This window comes from Gouania willdenowi, chromosome 6 (genome assembly GCF_900634775.1).
Source record: "Gouania willdenowi chromosome 6, fGouWil2.1, whole genome shotgun sequence".
NCBI lineage: Eukaryota > Metazoa > Chordata > Actinopteri > Blenniiformes > Gobiesocidae > Gouania > Gouania willdenowi.
Genome location: NC_041049.1, coordinates 57,804,757 through 57,822,197, shown reverse-complemented (window position 1 = coordinate 57,822,197; position 17,441 = coordinate 57,804,757). Strand labels below are relative to the sequence as shown.

The following is a 17,441-nucleotide window of genomic DNA, read 5'->3' as shown; positions in this document are numbered from 1 at the left end:
AAAAAAGGGGGTGGGTCCCTCGGGCCCCGAATTGAATTGTGCAAACCATAATCGTAATCTACGTTGAATTACCATTAAAACGATATATCACATGACAATGTTGCCATAAATTTGGAAATTACCGGAAATGCCGAGCGTCTCATATTCATTCATAGAGTATTCATACCAAACTGTATTCCAATCTAACAAGAACTAACGAAGGAGTAGTCATTTGAAAAATGGGGACCCCGAGGGCCTAACTAGAGTACACATCGACAAGAACAAAGTGAGTGGCGTTTTGAGTCCGGTAGCCCGGCTTAAAAATGACGGTTAATCTACCATCAGGAACCAGTTCAATACCTATTGAGTATAGGTTTGAAATTATTATTATTTTTTTAAAACTATTCAAATTTAAATTAAAACAAGAGCGCTCAGAGAGCGAAATCCTTTTTTGCATATGAGGTATGATAATTCATACTTTAAAGGTTTGGAAGAAACTTCTCTTGCCATTAATAAATATACAGTAGGTGAGAAACCAACCCATGACTGAGTCAAATTTCATAAAGATTGGTCAGTTAAGAACCAAGATGTGATTAGAGATTAAAAAAATAAATCAGTATTGTATCCATAGTTTCAGAAGGTCTATCTATGCCAGGGGTCACCCACATGGTGCCCACGGGCAGCCGGTAGCCCGAACGGACCATAAGAGGTGCCCTCAGGTCTCTTCTATCAATAGCACTATTAACCAATGAGCTTTATCTAAAATCTGATTTACTTGCCAGGCTTGAAACTCACAGAGATAAATACAGATGACAGATGTCGTCAGAGCTTTAATAGTGTACAACATGCTGCACTTGATATGTTTTTGTATAAAATTAAACATCTTTAAATGTTTATTTTCACTGAGACAAATTGGTTCAAGTGTTGCAGATGAAATTTTGTCAATGAAGCTGCAGATTGTATTGTGATAAAATGTGTGTTAGAAAAAAAAAAATGCAAAGTGGATTTTTCTGAAATCTAAAAATCGTTACATTTTACAAATTTTACAATTAGTCGAAAACAGTTGTTAGTTAGTGGCTAGTTCATAGGAACATAAAGATTTTCCATGAAATGTAATAAAAAAAATAAACAATGGCATTAATTTAAAAAAAAAGTGTTGCATGTAGAAACATTTCTTACCTTCTTATAAAGCCACGCCCCCTTGTAATAATATCAAGGTGCACGTGTGTTGATTGACAGCCTTGTTATTCAATCTAATCTCCGATTATAAACTGCTGGCGACATCAGAGATTATTATCTGATAATCGATTACAAAGTGGTTCAGGATATTTTTACAATGTTATAACGTAGGGTTTTAAACAGAAAGATCGTTACTTTACTTTTAGATACGCTTTAAATTGAGTAGTTTCCCGCCCTCGGACCCACCCACCTCTCAGTCCCTCCCTCTGCGGCTCACCTTGCCCTGCGGGCGGTAGCAGCAGCTTCTGCTGGACCGTTACTGGTTACTGGGCGTAAGTGTGTGTGAGAGCAAGACACCGGTCGAAGCATGGAGGAGTTGGCCAGAGAGAGCATCAGTATGCTGGCCTCAGCCTCGGCCAAGCCGGCGCTGGACGCTGGGCCTCGGCTCGGCTCCATGGGGGCCATTTTCATCATGCTGAAGTCCGCACTGGGCGCCGGGCTCCTCAACTTTCCCTGGGCCTTCGAGAGAGCCGGGGGCGTCCGCAGCGCAGTCACCGTGGAGCTGGTAGGCATTTAAACGATATTTATTTATTTGTGTATTAAAGGAGAAGTGGCTTCAGCTGAGATTTACACTTTTTACTGGTGTTCCTGGAGTTGAAAATGTAGTTTTATATATATGTGGCCAGAGGTGAGTTGTGATATTCAATGAGAGCTTGGTTCAATTAAGCTGATTGTGATTAGTTTCACCTGATAAAGGCCATGTCAGAGCTGACCTCCATTATCTCTAACTCATCACTTTTACGTCTTAGTTTTCCTTCTCTGACACTCAATTTACTGCAAATCTGAAGAATTCCAGACTGTTTTTTTTTTTTTTTTTTTTTGTTATATAAAAAACACTGCCTTCTATGATGGAGTGTTCATTTTGATTTAAAAAAAAAAAAAAAAAAATCAAATATTTGAATATGAGGATTGAAATTGTTTTTATAAATCTGTAAAGTTTTAAATGGTTGGCCATGGCTATTGATATAGAAACGTATGAATAGACATGAATTATATTCTTACGCTGCGCCCCTCATTGGCCAGTTTAGGTGACGTAATGGGTGCACTACTTGACTTAAAGTTCCGTCAGTTTTATTTTAGCTCATTATTCATTTTTTTTTTTTTTTTTTTTATTTAAAATGTTTATTTTTTTCCTATATTTATTTTTAAAGGTGGAATTTGCTGTGTTAAATATACTTTAACTATAGTCCTGGGGGCTATGGATACGTTTCCGTATCAATAGACACTTCCTAGATCCACTGCTTCTCTCTGATTCTTTTTTAAAACATTGTTTTCCAACCTTGGGTACATGCATCCCTATAGGACTACTTGAGCATGTTGTAGGGGGTACTTGGAAATATCTGATGGTTTTTTTTTTTTTTTTTTTAAACTTTAGAGCACCTACTGACATCAACTGTCATCAATGGAAAATAAAATAATGGCGCCTTATTTTTCTTAATATCATGACTGTTATCAAACTATTACACATTATCCTAATATATAATATGTTTGAATGCACACTAGGGCAAAATTCATTACTTGGTTTTACAAGTGGCATTTCTAAAGATACTCACTGGAAAAGGCAAAAAATAAAAAAATTAAGAGTTCAGAAGCCAACGTGTAAATAACACAGGGGGTACTGTTCATTTGAAGAGAGGCTGAGGTTACCTAAACACATCAGAAAAGGTTGGGACAATTTTTTTCTTTTTGCTCTGTAACATTGTAATCTGTATTTAACACATCTCCTGTGTATCTCTTTTCACTGACTTTATACAGAGCTCTTTGTTTATTAGTGATGTCTGAAATCACAGGTGTCCATTCAGGTGTCCAATAATTATATTAGGGCCTCTTGCTTGCTGTCCTGGCTTAAATATGGCAGAAATAGTGTATTTTTGACACTGTGATGGGCAAGGATGGGGTACAGCGAGATAAAGCTCTGAAAAAGGCCACAGCTAGGAAAGAGGATTCATCTTCGTTTCAAAAATACTGAGTCAGAGCTGTTTTGTATTTCTCTGAGAGCTTCCTCAAATGTATTGGTCATAAAAGAAAATGCTGCGTTTGCCCGCCTATTTCTGGTTACATTAATATGATCAGTGCCACCTGGATGGTTCATAAGACTATATTATGGGCTGATAAAGTCCGGTTCCTCTGCAATTTTCAGGACTGAAGCATCATCTGTACTTTTTAGCTGGGCCAGTAATGAACTGGAGAGATGGAGAAAATCATTCATTCTAATAATATAATTCAGGTGATTATAAGTAGGCTTTACACGATCAGGATTTTTGGGCCGATCAGTGAGTTAGAAAAAAAATTGTTTTAAATTTTTTTTTAAAAATTTTTATTAGGTACGACCTGATGCAGATCACGGAAAATCAAATGGTACCATGTTTTGGGACCTAAACACAGTCTTGTGACTAAGGATGTCCCGATGCAACTTTTTCGTTTTCGATATATTGATAATTAGGGATATAACGATTGATTGTAAGAGAGTTAAAAATCGATTCATAGGTACCACGGTCTACTTTGATGCACTGAAAATTGAATTGCAGTACTTTTTTTTTTTTTTTTTTTTTTTTTTTTTTAAATATATATATATATATATTTATCCTCTTGTCCAGAAGTGGAGGCGGCGGGCGGAATCTTCTACTACTTTCTTTCTGGCCGCCTCCTACTCTTAAACATGTTCAGAAATGATTCCTTACCCCTTTAGCACTGAAAGAATATCTGTAATATGTGAATATCTGTAAAAGTCATGTTTTTCTATTAGCTCTGTCTGCTAGCGCATAGCACCTCTTCTTCACTGCAAGAATATCTGCATGCCAACCAACCACTGGGTTACCACCGCCCTCTGCTGGTTCAAACAAATATTCAACATAAATACAGTGCAATTAATGTGGCGATCTGATATAGCCGTTCAGATCACTGTAAAGCCTAATTGCAAACTCTTTGAAATGGTTAATGTTCAGACCTGGGTCAGAATGAGTGCAGATTAAAGGTGAGCACAAACTACTTAAGTTGGATATTATTTTGGGCCTCGTTTCCAAATATGCAAGACTAAACAAGGTTTTTTTTTTTTTTTTTTTTTTTTTTTTTTTTGGGGGGGGGGGGAAACCACCATGTTTCTGAAAGCCACAGTTCAAAGGTTTAACATAAGTTCAGATTCAAAATCCTCTAAAATGAAATCTAAAGTTCTTTTGCTTAAGTAAAGTTTAATTTTACAATGTAAAATAAGATCAACCCCTAATAATATGTAGTTTTGTTCATAGTATGTTTCCCACATTTCCAAATGCTCCAGGAAATTTGTCTCTCGATAAATTTTTGCAACCTATCCCTACTCTCAAAGGTGCCATCTCTATTGCGAATAATCAGATTACCTTAGTTTATCCTCAGGCCACTGATAAAATTCAAGTCTGCTGAGAAGAAGATTCTGGGGAAGTTGTATCAGAGGAGCTTTGGTCACACATTTTATTGTTGGTGCATAAATCCCAGTACAAATATATATAACAATATATTACACCAATCAAGTTTTGGTTAAAATGTGCTCAAACGTTTTACCTTCATGCGACAGATGCCAACATCCAAATGCAAATTTAATACATACTTTTTGGCTCTGTCTACAACTGTCAAATTACTGGACTAAAGTTTTGAAATCGTGCCAGTTGTAGTTGGTAAAACAGTTTATCTAAATCCACTTACTGCCTTATTGGGTATTACACCTTCTCAAATACCTCTCTCAGCTCCTCAGAAATCATCACTGGCTTTCATGACTCTTCTGGCACGTCGGGCTATACTAACACCATATTTTTGTTTTGTTGTTTTTTTTTATATATAGATCGTTAATAGATTATTTTGTGACAAATGCAGTGTTTTTGTTTTTCTTTTTTTTAATGTGTATCTTGGTATAATTTTTTTGAATATTGGGTTTTTGTATTTATGTGCCTTCAAAATTTAAAATAAAGTTGGGAAAATAAAAGGATTTTTAAATAAACAAGGCTTTGAGGCAGAGAAAGTTAATAGCAAGGCAAATTTATTTGTATAGCGAAGTTCATACACAAGGCAACTCGATGTGCTTTGCATGATAAAACATTCAACAGCTTAAAATCATCAGTAAACTCAATTAACATAATCAAACACATTACATCAACAACATGAGAAAAAATCTCCCTCTCAATCATACACAGCAAAGAAAAAAGTGCCTTTAACTTTGATTTAAAAATGTTCACATTAGATGCTGACTTCAGCTCTGCTGGCAGTTTGTTCCACTTCTTTGCAGCATCACCATGTTTACTGTGGTGATGCTTGTTTGTATTTGAGGAATCGTTGCAGCCCTATTTGTTTTATACTGGATTAACTTTTTTGTTCTGCCACCAGTATACAAGTGTTGTGATAATAATATATAGAAACAAGAGATTAATGAAATGTAAATCTGTTACTGACTTCCTCAGATCTCCCTGGTGTTCCTAATCAGCGGGCTGATTATTCTGGGTTACTCCTCCTCCATCAGTGGGCAGTGCACCTACCAAGCAGTTGTAAAGGAAGTGTGTGGGCCGGCTATTGGTCAGCTTTGTGAGATCTGCTTTGTTTTTAACCTCTTCATGATCTCTGTGGCCTTCCTGGTCATAGTGGATGATCAGCTTGAAAAATGTAAGTTTTCATATTTAAAGGATCTTTTTGGTTACGCAATCTGTTTTGGGCTGGAACACAACGTTGTATTGGTGCATGTTTCTGTATAGAAACTGTTGAAATATGGGATGTGTTTTACAGCCTGCATCATTGGTACCAGAGTCTGGTCCTTGAGTCCCTATCCAGCATGTTTTGGATGCTTCCGTTGTTACTATGGGATCCAACTTCTTGACTTCTGATACAATACTAATATTGCAGCAGAAATCATACTTACTTTAATACTTATTTTTTAGTGTGGAATATTAGAAAAGGCTCCAAGCGATATGACTCAATAGTCAGCAACACTAGGTATGTGAAAAACTGACCCATGTATTATTAACCAGTGGGTTACATGAATACAATTTTTACCCTTTAACATAGGAATATTCTACAATTGAATTAAATAAAAAAAACAACAAATTAGAAGACCCTGAAAAATAACATTAATTAAAAACAAAAATATATATTTGTAAAACAGTCACTAGTTTAATCTTAACGTAATATTCAACCATCGAATAGAATAAAGACAAATACCCTCACAAATCAATAAAAACAATTCATAGTTTTAAAGTGCAAAATAGTAATTGAAGTTCACTGTAGTAATTTTTAACTCTCAGTATTAACTTCCATCAGCTCTTGGATGGAAGTACTGGAGCGGAGTCTGGAATGGACTGTTTGTGTCAGATTTTGGATGCAGATTTGTTAAATTCAATCTGCCTGATTTCTGATGTCAATATCGGATTGAGACACCTCTAGTGGTTACCGGTGTGGTTGTAAAAGTAAACTCATAATTAAGGTTTCTGTAGAGCTGCATGATTATATTCAGGTGTGCAGAATAGGGGCTCTTGAGGACAGCACCTCTGTCCTACTTTCTACAATAATCACTAAATCCTTGGTCATAAATAAAAAGTTGAGATAGCGGAAAGAATCGATTCTTCCAGAGTTAAAACTGGATTTATACTTATGACATGCTGAGGAGTTCAGACACGTGCAAGGAACTCAACACCAGAAACTAGGGATGTAACGATTCGATTCACGATACTGGGTTCACAATACGATTCTCACGATTTATTTTACAAAATGGGACTGTAGACAAATGATGATTGAAAAATATTCCTATATTTTTTTGGGGGAAAAAAAATACTGTACTATTTTCCTTTTATTTTTCATTGTCAAAAGAATCCCTTGATAAACTATTCAAAACAATGCAATTTAACTAAAAATAAATCTTGAATGATGAATAATATAAATGAAGAAGCCTATCAATTTAAATTCTGGTTCTATAGTAAACAATGCAAAACTGCATAAGTTATTTTTCTTTTTAAAAGTGCAACTGAAAATGTGTTTTGTGCCTTAACAATTGGACTTTTAAAATAAAAAAAAAAAAAAGTCATTGCCCTGTATTTACGTCAGATTTGTTTGGACCAGCAGAGGGCGCTGGTAACCCAGTGGTCGGTTGGCATGCAGATATTCTGTGCAGTGAAGAAGAGATGCTATGCTAGTAGACAGAGCTAATAGAAAAACGTGACTTTTAGATATTCACGTAATATTACAGATTCTTTTAGAGCTAAAGGGGTAACGAATCATTTATGAACATGTTTAAGAGTAGAAGGCGGCCAGAAAGAAAATAGTAGCAGATTGCCGCCTCAGCATTTGGACAAGAGAAGGATAAATAGATGGTGCCCTCTGCTGTTTAAAAAAAGTACTGCGATTCAATTTTCAGAAAATCGATATCAACTGTGATACCTATGAATCAATTTTTAACTGCCTTACGATTAATCGTTACATCCCTACCAGAGACTCAAGTTGTAAAGCTTCAGGAATTAGCATTTGATGCTCAGTGGTTGCTCCACTGTAGATGCTAACCAGGCATGGTCAGCTAAGGACTGGTTTATGCGTCGCAAAATGTCCGTACATCCAGATTACATACAAAGTCGATGCGTCCCAGATGTGAAATCTTTCCTGTGCTGTGGTGCGGTCCGAGCGTTGGCCGTGCGAGCGCGCTCCCGATTTTACGCATATCTGCACATTCGCAGGGGTTGAAAATATTCACCTTCTGCGACTGTTTGGCACGATGAAAGCCAATCAGTCTTTGTTGAAGATGACGTCAGGTCGTGAACACAAACACAGCCTTTATAACGGGACCGGCCTAGGAAGGATTTGGCGTGGAGGTGGTAGTAGTAAATAAAAGTTCTCTCTGTAGTTTTCATCTTTGAAAGATTTTTCTTAAAGGTTTTTGTATTTTTGTTTTCATCTTGTGTTTTTTGAGTGATTTTGATTATTTGCTTATGTGTATTTTTGTGCTTTTACTATGGGGGTCGCCAGTTGCACGTCTCCACTAGAAATGAGAAAAAAATTGCCCTAACCCTTTGTAATTGATGTGGAGTTTTTCCCCAATAATGTTTACTGTGAAGTTGGTTTTAAATTTAATTTCAAATGATAATAAAAAGCTGTGGATTTAATTTGACTAAAGCTGTAGGAACCCTGTAATTTCTTTGTTTTAAGCAATCTAATCACTGTATTCAGATAACTTTACATTTTTTTTAGCTTCCTTTTTTGCACGTATACAATAACCCATGTGTAATAACTGAGTGTTTTGTTTTCCTGTCATGTGGGCACCAGTGTGTGACTCTTTGTACGAGCTGGTAACGGGTTTGCCTCAGTCGGAGATGCCGTACCACTTCTACACGGACCAGCGCTTTGCCCTCCTGCTGCTTTGTATCGTCTTAATCCTGCCGCTGTCAATCTCCAAAGAAATCAGCATTCAGAAATACATCAGGTCAGCAGTCACAAACACAGTATGTTTATTTTAAGAAAGGATCCTGGATTTTCCTACACAGATGCAGGAAACACTGAGCAGATTGTTTTATTTACTGACCTCTGCAGTGTTGTATTTTGACTAATGACCTTTTGTTTTAGCTCACTAAGGAAGCTAAAAAAAATTCCATTCACTCTCCATTTGATACCTATCACAAGTGTAGTCGGTGTTCTTTACACTATGTATACCCTAAACTGAAAGACTACATTCAATCTGCCATCAGTTTAAATGGTGCCTTCCAGGAATGGAGATGTTTTCTCCATAATAAATGTTTGGTTATTTAAAGGCTTTAAAATAAACTACATGGTTAAATGTGGATTGGATTGGGATAGTCTAAGTGATAGGCCACTGACTGGTCTGGGATGTACAGACCCTTTCCAAAAAATTAGAATATCATGGAAAAGTTATTTAATTTCCATAATTCCATTCAAAAAAGTTAAACTTTCATAGATTGTAGATTCAAAGTATTTATTTGTTTATTTTTTTACATAATTTGAGCTTCCAGCTCAAAAAACCACAAAAACAGGATTTCAAAAAATTAGAATACTGTAAAGAAATCACCATTTACTTTTCAGTTTTTGCAGAAAAAAGAGTAGAAGGACTGGACTGGCCAACAATAATAACATTGGAGCTAAAAATGAGAAATCTTTTTATAAACTGTATTATAAACCTTTTTTGACAGCCCATACTAATCTGTTTTATTGAGTAGTGTTTCACTTCTGTTCAAAGACAATTAGTTGATGTGAAAAAGAATCTGCTTGTAGCTGCTATGCTGACTCTACAGACCTCTGCTGCCTCCGTCTTGTGTTTTTCTCACTTTGACTGAAACATCCCTCTCTGATTTAAGTGGCTTTGTCTCCATCCTCTCAGTGTTCTGGGCACTTTGGCAGCTACCTACCTGACAGTGGCCATCATCATTAAATATCACACCATGCCATCCGTCCTGGTTCGCAACAGCCCTCTTTATGCTAGTGGGTATGTACATATTTATAGGTCTGTGTGTGAGTAGTAGACACATTTCAACTTTAAATGCCGCCATTGGAACAAAAAGCTATTTGTAATTCTGTCTTTTAGTGAGAGGTGTCCACATGGAGTCCTGTAGGGTTTAGTTTACTTCCTGCTTTAACTCTGTGGAGCTGCAGGATGATTGCCACATTGGATACATTTTTATTAAACGAGAAGACATTTAAAACTGGACCAGGTTTGGAAACACCTGCTAAAGCTAAAAAAAAACTAAGTTGCAAGTAATGCTTCTAGGCTGCAAAAGTTGAGGAGTGGTCATTACGATTTCAGTTATTGTATTAATTAACAAATGGCATAATTTATACAGCCTATCCAATGAGCCATAAACCACTCATTCAACAGGAGAAAAGCAGTGTTTATAGCCCACATATCAACAGGGCACCACACTGGAGTGATTAGCAGCTTGAGAGCTTCTCCACAGGGAAGTTATTTAGCTCTTTCATCTTGAGGGTGATTATAACTCACTCAAAAAACACTTGACATGCTTAAAAACATGTTCAGCAGTTTAGCAATTCTTGTTTCCTGCTGAAACAAATGTCACAAAAAACCTGTTTTGACAGCTGCAAAAAAGCCTTTTTTAAAATACATTTTATTTGTACAAATGGGGAGTTGTTATCCCAATATCACAATCTGCTGTGTCACAATCAATACACATTTGTTATGCAAAAATATTAGTTTCTTAAACAAAGCCTTTGAAACCATATAAACTGGATGAATTCCCTGATCAAAAATTACAATGCCAATCTTTTTTATAATTTGCTTTGATTCAGAGAAATCAAATCTATTCAACCTTCTTTTAAAAGCTTTTTAATAACCTAATTTTAGCATTTGGATTTTTTTTTTTTTAAAGAACAGTTTTAACCCAAGCTGGTCAGTTAAGAGTTTGCTCTCTTCTTGAATTTTAATCGATTGAAGGTTACTTGCACTGAAACTCGATCTACTCTCTGGTTCTTCCCACTGTTGAGCTTCTTTAATTGACAGATAAACTCTGTGCTTAAGTGATGACCCGTGTCCTGAGACGGCCTGGTATTTTCTTCTTGTATTGCCAACACCACAAAGTGACTCTGTCTTCTCCGTTGTATGCAGAATCGGCTCATGGGCCTCCATGTTCAGCGTCATCCCAACCATCTGCTTTGGTTTCCAAGTGAGTGCCATGATTTAGAAATCTATCCGTGTGGAAGTGTTTGTGACCTGATTGATGCGTGTTTGCAGCAACGTGGTCGTGTAAGTCTGCAGGCTGTCAGTAGAGGGTGGATTCATGCATGTATGTATGTATGTACCTTGTGGTTCTGAAAGGAGAAGCTTTGTCTCTCACAACCAGTATGTGTGTATACATTAAACTGCTTCCGAGTTGATGTTACATAACGTTTGATATCTCGACATATTTTGAGAGTAGAGTTGTTTCTACTCTGTAAATAGATATGTTGCATGTTTTATGTAGATGTCATTATCGTTTTGAAACTTGTACTAAAAACTGGAATTGTATTATATGCTTACTGCAAATGTCAAACATGAAACATGTTTATTGGATAAAATGTTAGTCTTAATAACTTGAAGAAAATGTGATGTTTTTTAAATTACAGAAAAATGAACAGTCCTCTCCACTTTAGATTTTTTCCAATCAGCAGAAAAATAATAAACATGACTGGTTGTTTAAGGTGATGTTTTGAGCAATGGCAAATGATAGAATCTTCAGCGCTTTGGAGTGAGTGTGTTTTACTGTAGTGTAAAGGTCATGAAGCTGGCTCCTACTGTGCTCTATGAAAGCCCCATAGAGGGAGCTTTTCATATTTAATAGGTGGGTAGAGCACAGAGGGGGAAAAAAAAAAGATCACCCTGTCAATGTTTGGCAGGTTAGATAGATGTGTAACTTTCCACGTTGCCAAGGTAACTCCTGTTGGCTGAGAGAGATCAAACGATAAAAAGAACGGAGAGTGCTAAAGGATTCATGAATCAGACAATGGCAAGTGTGTGCTCCCTCACTCAGAGTGATTGCCGTATGAAACGTTTCATAAAGGGTTTTGATGAGAATCTGGGAGAAGGGCAGGCATAGGAATGTCAGATTTAAAACCAGGTGATGGGAGAAGTTTTTTGTATCCACAAAAAGATCACTGCCCACTTTAATTTCCCTCATCAGATCTCAGAGGACTGAGTTAATGCTACGTTGGGATTATAAGGCTCCTCTTGGGAAACCAGAGGAATAAGAACAATCGATTGATGGAGGGGGGAGTCCCCGATTCAGCCTCTGTTATCCGTCTAAGGGATCTATGGATTATCCAACAAAAAGTGTCAGCAGAGTCCTTCAGACTGAGCTTCTTCTGCTTGTTTCAGTGTCATGAAGCGTCTGTCACCATCTACAGCAGCATGGAGAACCAGCGACTCTCCCACTGGGTCTTCATCTCTGTGGTCTCCATGTTTTTCTGCCTTATCATTTACTCCCTCACAGGTGAGACGACACATAATCCAGATTGTCATTTAAAAATTATTCAGATATTAGATAACACTTATTAAGTATTGTCGTTTGGCTGGAATTTTCTGATTATTTACTAAAATGACAAATTATACTCTCCTAGCGTCCAATGACAGCTGGAGATACAACCATGTAAAGGAGCAAACGGGTCAGAAAATGCATGGATACTCAAATTGTTATTAAGACTTTAGGAATCTGTAAAGAAAATGTTGTGTTCTAAGCCTCACATGCGTATTTATACCTTAAACAAACGGGTTTAGTTTATTTACAAGAAATATTTGAGTACTTTCAAGCATAAAACCAGATTAATCAAACCAAAATGTTTTCGTAGTTTTTCTGATCCTCTTGCTGCATTTCTTGTTCTTTCAGTCTGTCATCGTTTCTCGAAAGAAGCTGCGTATTTGTCTGTGAAAGGTGGGAATTATTTCTTTTTTTACCCAGGGGTCTACGGTTACCTGACGTTTGGAAAGGATGTGAAGGCTGACATTTTGATGTCTTACACTGGTGATGACATTCTGATGCTCATCGCTAGACTGCTCTTCGGCATCTCCATCATCACCATCTATCCTATCATCCTGTTGCTGGGGAGGTCAGTTCAGATAGTTTCAAGACCCTGGAAAAACTCTTTTTACTTCTAAAGATGTTTTAAACGGAAACCTCTGCTTTAAGAAGCTAACTGAGCTCCAAAAAAACAAACATCATTAACTCATTCAATGCCAGCCATTTTCAGTTTTTGAGCATTTTGACTGATTTTAAAGACCCACAGAATATTTTCTACTATGGCTATCTGAAATCTGACACCATCTTCACGATTCTGAAAGATTGAAGCCTCTACTTTCATAAAAAAAATAATTTGTTGCTGGCTTTGTTTCATTCTTTTTTAATCAGCCGTTGAATAGAGCAAGTTTTACACAAATCTTCAGTTTCAGAGCAAATAGTGATAATAAAAGATATTCATCTTATTATTACAGTAGTGTATAACTATATATAGGGACCAGTGTTGCACTTAACATGTACCACATTGATATGTGATGGCTGTCTCACTGGTTAAAATATTGTGCAAAAAACTACTTTAATATTTTTTTTTCCAAATAAGTGCACATATTTTGTTTATTGGTAATACATTGCATACATTTTCTTATAAGACTAGTACAGCTACTTAAAACTAATTTCTACTATAGAGATCTTAAATATTTGTGTAAAAAGAATAGATCATTCCTATGGCAGTAAATAGTTTAATTGATGTGACAATTATGATAAGATCCTAAGAAATGTTCTCCTTTTGTAAGGGATTCCTGGATCCCAAAAAATTGGTAACCCCTGCTTTAGAGTGATGACAGTTTTTGAAAGACAAGGTGGTGCAATGTGTTTTCTGATGTTAGCCACGGAAGCCATGAAACGTTTGGTTTTTGATGGTGTGCTCCCATTGCAACAGCAGGTAGCCTGATGGGTAAGTCAGGCAGACTGTTTGGGTCTCCGTTTTAGATGAAAGTAAGTATACTGTAACTTAGCACAGACTGAAAAAATAAATAAATAATGAAGGATATGTTCACCTTTGTGATGTTACTGATGTTTAAACTTTAGTTTCAGTTTGTTTCAATCTAACAAAAAATATCCAAACATAAATCACAATTTAAAATATAACAAGACTAAAAAAGGCAGAAGCAAAATGCTTATGCTCAACATAAATCATAACATTCAAGTTACCTTTCTCAATAATACACACAAAAGAAATGCAAGTATTCAACAAGTACATTTGAGTTGCCTTTTTTCAAATATATATATACTTTGCTTTATATACCATGTCACGGCAAATTTGCGGTTGACCTCATTTGGAGACACGATTTGCGCTCTGGTTGAATGATTAAGTCCAGTCAAAGCATGATGGATTTTCTAAAAAAGGATTTATTATAAACTAAATGAAAAAGAGTACAAATAAGCTTCCATTCTGTAGGAAGGGCAAGCAACTAACTGGGAAAGTCCCACAGTTTAAAGTTTATACAGATAAAAAAATGTCCCACCCTGATGAGAGGAAAAGGAAGGGGTCAGATGCTCCCAACAGTGGAGACGGAGCGTGCGCGCGCGCCCGTCATTAGATGTAGCTTATCTGTGTGTGAATGTGATAGAATGTGAGTTTTTGGTATGAGGCCTTCAGCAGAGACTGTTTGTTGCTGGCACTGTGGATACACTCTGTACTGCAGATAATCTAATCTAACATGACTCAGCAAAGGAGCAACATCTCTGTTCAAAAGCACAATGATATAATGCATTCATTGTGTATAGACACATGACAAATTGTACACACGAACACACATTTGATGATATGATGATTAATATAATAATTGCCATAACTACATTTAACAAAGAACACAACAATATGTGTGTGATAGATCAGTGATTCAGGAGCCCCTGCTGTGCTGGCGGCGTCGAAGCGTTGGCTTGGTGACGGTGGAGTACGAGAGCCGCAGCCGTTATTTGCTGACAGTCCTGTGGATCGCTGTGACGTTGCTCATCGCTGTGTTTGTGCCAGACATCAGCAAGGTCATCGGTGTCATCGGCGGGATCAGTGCTTTCTTCATCTTTATATTCCCAGGTACAGTGGATATGAAAAGTCTACACACCCCTGTTCAAATGCAGGTTTTTGTGATGTAAAAAAATGACAGACAAATAATTTTACAACTTTTCTACCTTTAATGTGACCTATAACCTGTACAATACAATTTTAAAACAACTGAAACCTTTAAAGGGGGAAAAAAAAAATGCACACCCTTAAACTAATACGTTGTTGCAGCACCTTTGGCTTTTATTACAGCACTCTGTCTTTTTGAGTCAGAGTATTAGTGTGGCACATCATGATGAGGCAATATTTTTCCACTCTTCTTTACAAAACCGCTCCAAATCTGACAGATTGTGAAGGCATCTCCTGTGCACTGCCCTCTTCAGATCACCCCACAGATGTTCAATCGGATTCAGGTCTGGACTCTGGCTGGGCCACTCCAAAACCTCAATCTTATTCTGGTGAAGCCATTCTTTTGTTGATTCGGCTGTGTGCTTAAGATCATGGTTGTGTTTTGTGCCAACGCTGCCTGGTATTTGGAACTGTTCATAATTCCCTCCACCCTGACTGGAGGGAATTCAGTTCCAGCTTCAGTTCCAGCTGAAGAAAAACAGCCCCAAAGCATGATACTGCCACCACCATGCTTCACTGTAGGTATGGTGTTCTTTTGGTGATGAGCAGTGTTGTTTTTTTCACCAAATATGCCTTTTGGAATTATGGCCAAAAATTTCAACCTTGGTTTCATTGGACCATAACACATGCATTTGGGAGACTTCAAATGTGTTTTTGCAAAATGAAGTTGGGCTTGGACATTTTTCTTTGTAAGATAAGGCTTCAGTCTTGCCACCCTACCCCATAGCCCAGACAGATGAAGAAGATGGGAGGTTGACACATGTATTACACAGCCAGAAATGCCTGAAACTCCTTCAATGTGGCTGTCAGCCTCTTGGCAGCCTCCCTGACCAGTTTTTTAACCAGTTATAAGAAAACCTCATTCTTTCAGTTTTTTTTTTTTTTTAATTTTTGCTTCAACTCCTTGAAAGGTTTCAGTTTGTTTTTTCAATTGCATTGTACAGGTTATAGGTCACATTGAAGGTGGAAAAAGTTGTGACATTATTTATCTTGGTGTCATTTTTTTTACATCACAAAAACCAGGCATTTAAACAGGTGTGTAGACCTTTTATATCCACTGTAATTCTCTAAGTGATGTCACTGTGCAGAGTTGCTCACATCCCACTGAAGCTTGTATTTGTCTGGACAGGACTCTGCCTGATGTTTGCTATGCAGTCTGAGCCAGTATCCTGTAAGACCAGGTGAGGGCAAATCTAATTTAAATGCTAATAATGTCAACACACAGCGGGAAGAGGGTACATGGAAACTATCTAAGTGATTACTAAACTCTGTGCCAGCTTTTGTTTCTCATTGGATCAAATGCTTGGTTCATGTGGTGGTAACACTACTTTTGATTTTTTAGTAAAACCATGACCTATGAGAACTTCCCCTAAAACATCTGTAAGCAAAAACCCAGATGTGCTGGTCATTTTTAATGGCCTAGATTGGACATCATTAACATGTCCGTCTACATTTCATGAATCAAAGGTTAATCTTTAACATTTTATTTATTCTCTGCTGTGGTCAGTATGGACTGCAATGCTGCATTAAAGTAACAGTCTTGCGTTAGCACCATGATAAACAGATGCATGAATACATTTAAATCCATTTGCAAGTGTAATCAACAAATTAATAATTTTCCTGATGCTCATTTTACAATCCTTATCCTCTGAACATCAGTTGGCATTTAGTTTGCTATAAAACAGATGCCAGAAACAACTGGTCGCCAGCATTAGCATTGTGTTTTGTATGTATGTATTTCCTGTTTTGACTCTTACTATAGTGGCTAAAACACAAAAATAACCCAATTCATATTAAAAGAGAAATGTTTTTCAACAAGATTTACACAACCCAAAAGGTTCTCATGAATGTTAAATCTTTATCTTAGTCAACAGTAATCTCTGCAGCTGTCAGCTGAGCTGTTCACCCCCACTGGTTCCCTGTACTCCTCCATCTGGAGGTATACTGGATCTCAGCAGATGTTATCAGCGCTTTGGCTTTTTACGGTTTTTCCTCCAGAGTCTTCCTCACAGGTTGGGGGATGGTGACCCTGATCTGCGGTGCTTTTATCTTCGGCCAGAGCACCACCATCGCAGTGATGCAGCTCCTCGGGAGGATCTGACCCAGATGCACGTAGCCCACGTCTTCATCAAAACACACGACGAGCTGTGAACTCTGACGTGTTCTTTTCTGAGAATGAGCTTGGACTTGTTTCCTTTGGGCAGTAAATGTGAGGGGTCTCTGTAAACACACAGCTCGTGGCCCTCCAAAAGAATAGACCCACTGACCCTTCCTTATTTTTCAAGGAACATTTAATTTGCTCTGAAGCAGTGAAATGTCGGGCGCTGCTGTGGGAAATTCTCAGGTACTTTTTTTTAGTTTGTTGTTCTTCAGCCTTCATGTTGAATGCATTACATTATATTACAGGCTGTTGGTACGATAAGGAGTTTTAAACTCAAATACAATAATGGTGGGACTGACGGGAACAGTTTTAGGACTCAATTAATAATGTAATGTTAAAAAAAACACAAATGTTTGGATGTTAAGTTTACAAAGAAGTATTCATTGAAAATAAAGTTGCCACAAATGGTTGTGCTAAAGGG

At 37.2% G+C, this 17,441-nt stretch overlaps 1 protein-coding gene across 1 annotated transcript; it reads left to right on the top strand.

The window, feature by feature from the left end:
* The first annotated feature begins 1,375 nt into the window (after positions 1-1,375).
* Positions 1,376-17,408, top strand: slc38a8a (solute carrier family 38 member 8a). Its single transcript, XM_028448837.1, has 10 exons — positions 1,376-1,723; positions 5,643-5,841; positions 8,482-8,638; positions 9,548-9,652; positions 10,787-10,844; positions 12,032-12,146; positions 12,612-12,759; positions 14,561-14,763; positions 15,989-16,040; positions 16,858-17,408. The coding sequence occupies exons 1-10, from the start codon at positions 1,526-1,528 to the stop codon at positions 16,958-16,960; spliced, it is 1,338 nt and encodes a 445-aa protein (XP_028304638.1). The 5' UTR covers positions 1,376-1,525; the 3' UTR covers positions 16,961-17,408.
* Positions 17,409-17,441: the final 33 nt, after the last annotated feature.

Coding starts and splice junctions, on each gene's coding strand:
- slc38a8a (XM_028448837.1), top strand. CDS start 1,526: ATGGAGGAGTTGGCCAGAGAGAGCATCAGTATGCTGGCCTCAGCCTCG. Junction 10,845..12,031: donor CCATCTGCTTTGGTTTCCAA/GTGAGTGCCATG, acceptor TGCTTGTTTCAG/TGTCATGAAGCGTCTGTCAC. Junction 14,764..15,988: donor CTTCATCTTTATATTCCCAG/GTACAGTGGATA, acceptor TTGTCTGGACAG/GACTCTGCCTGATGTTTGCT.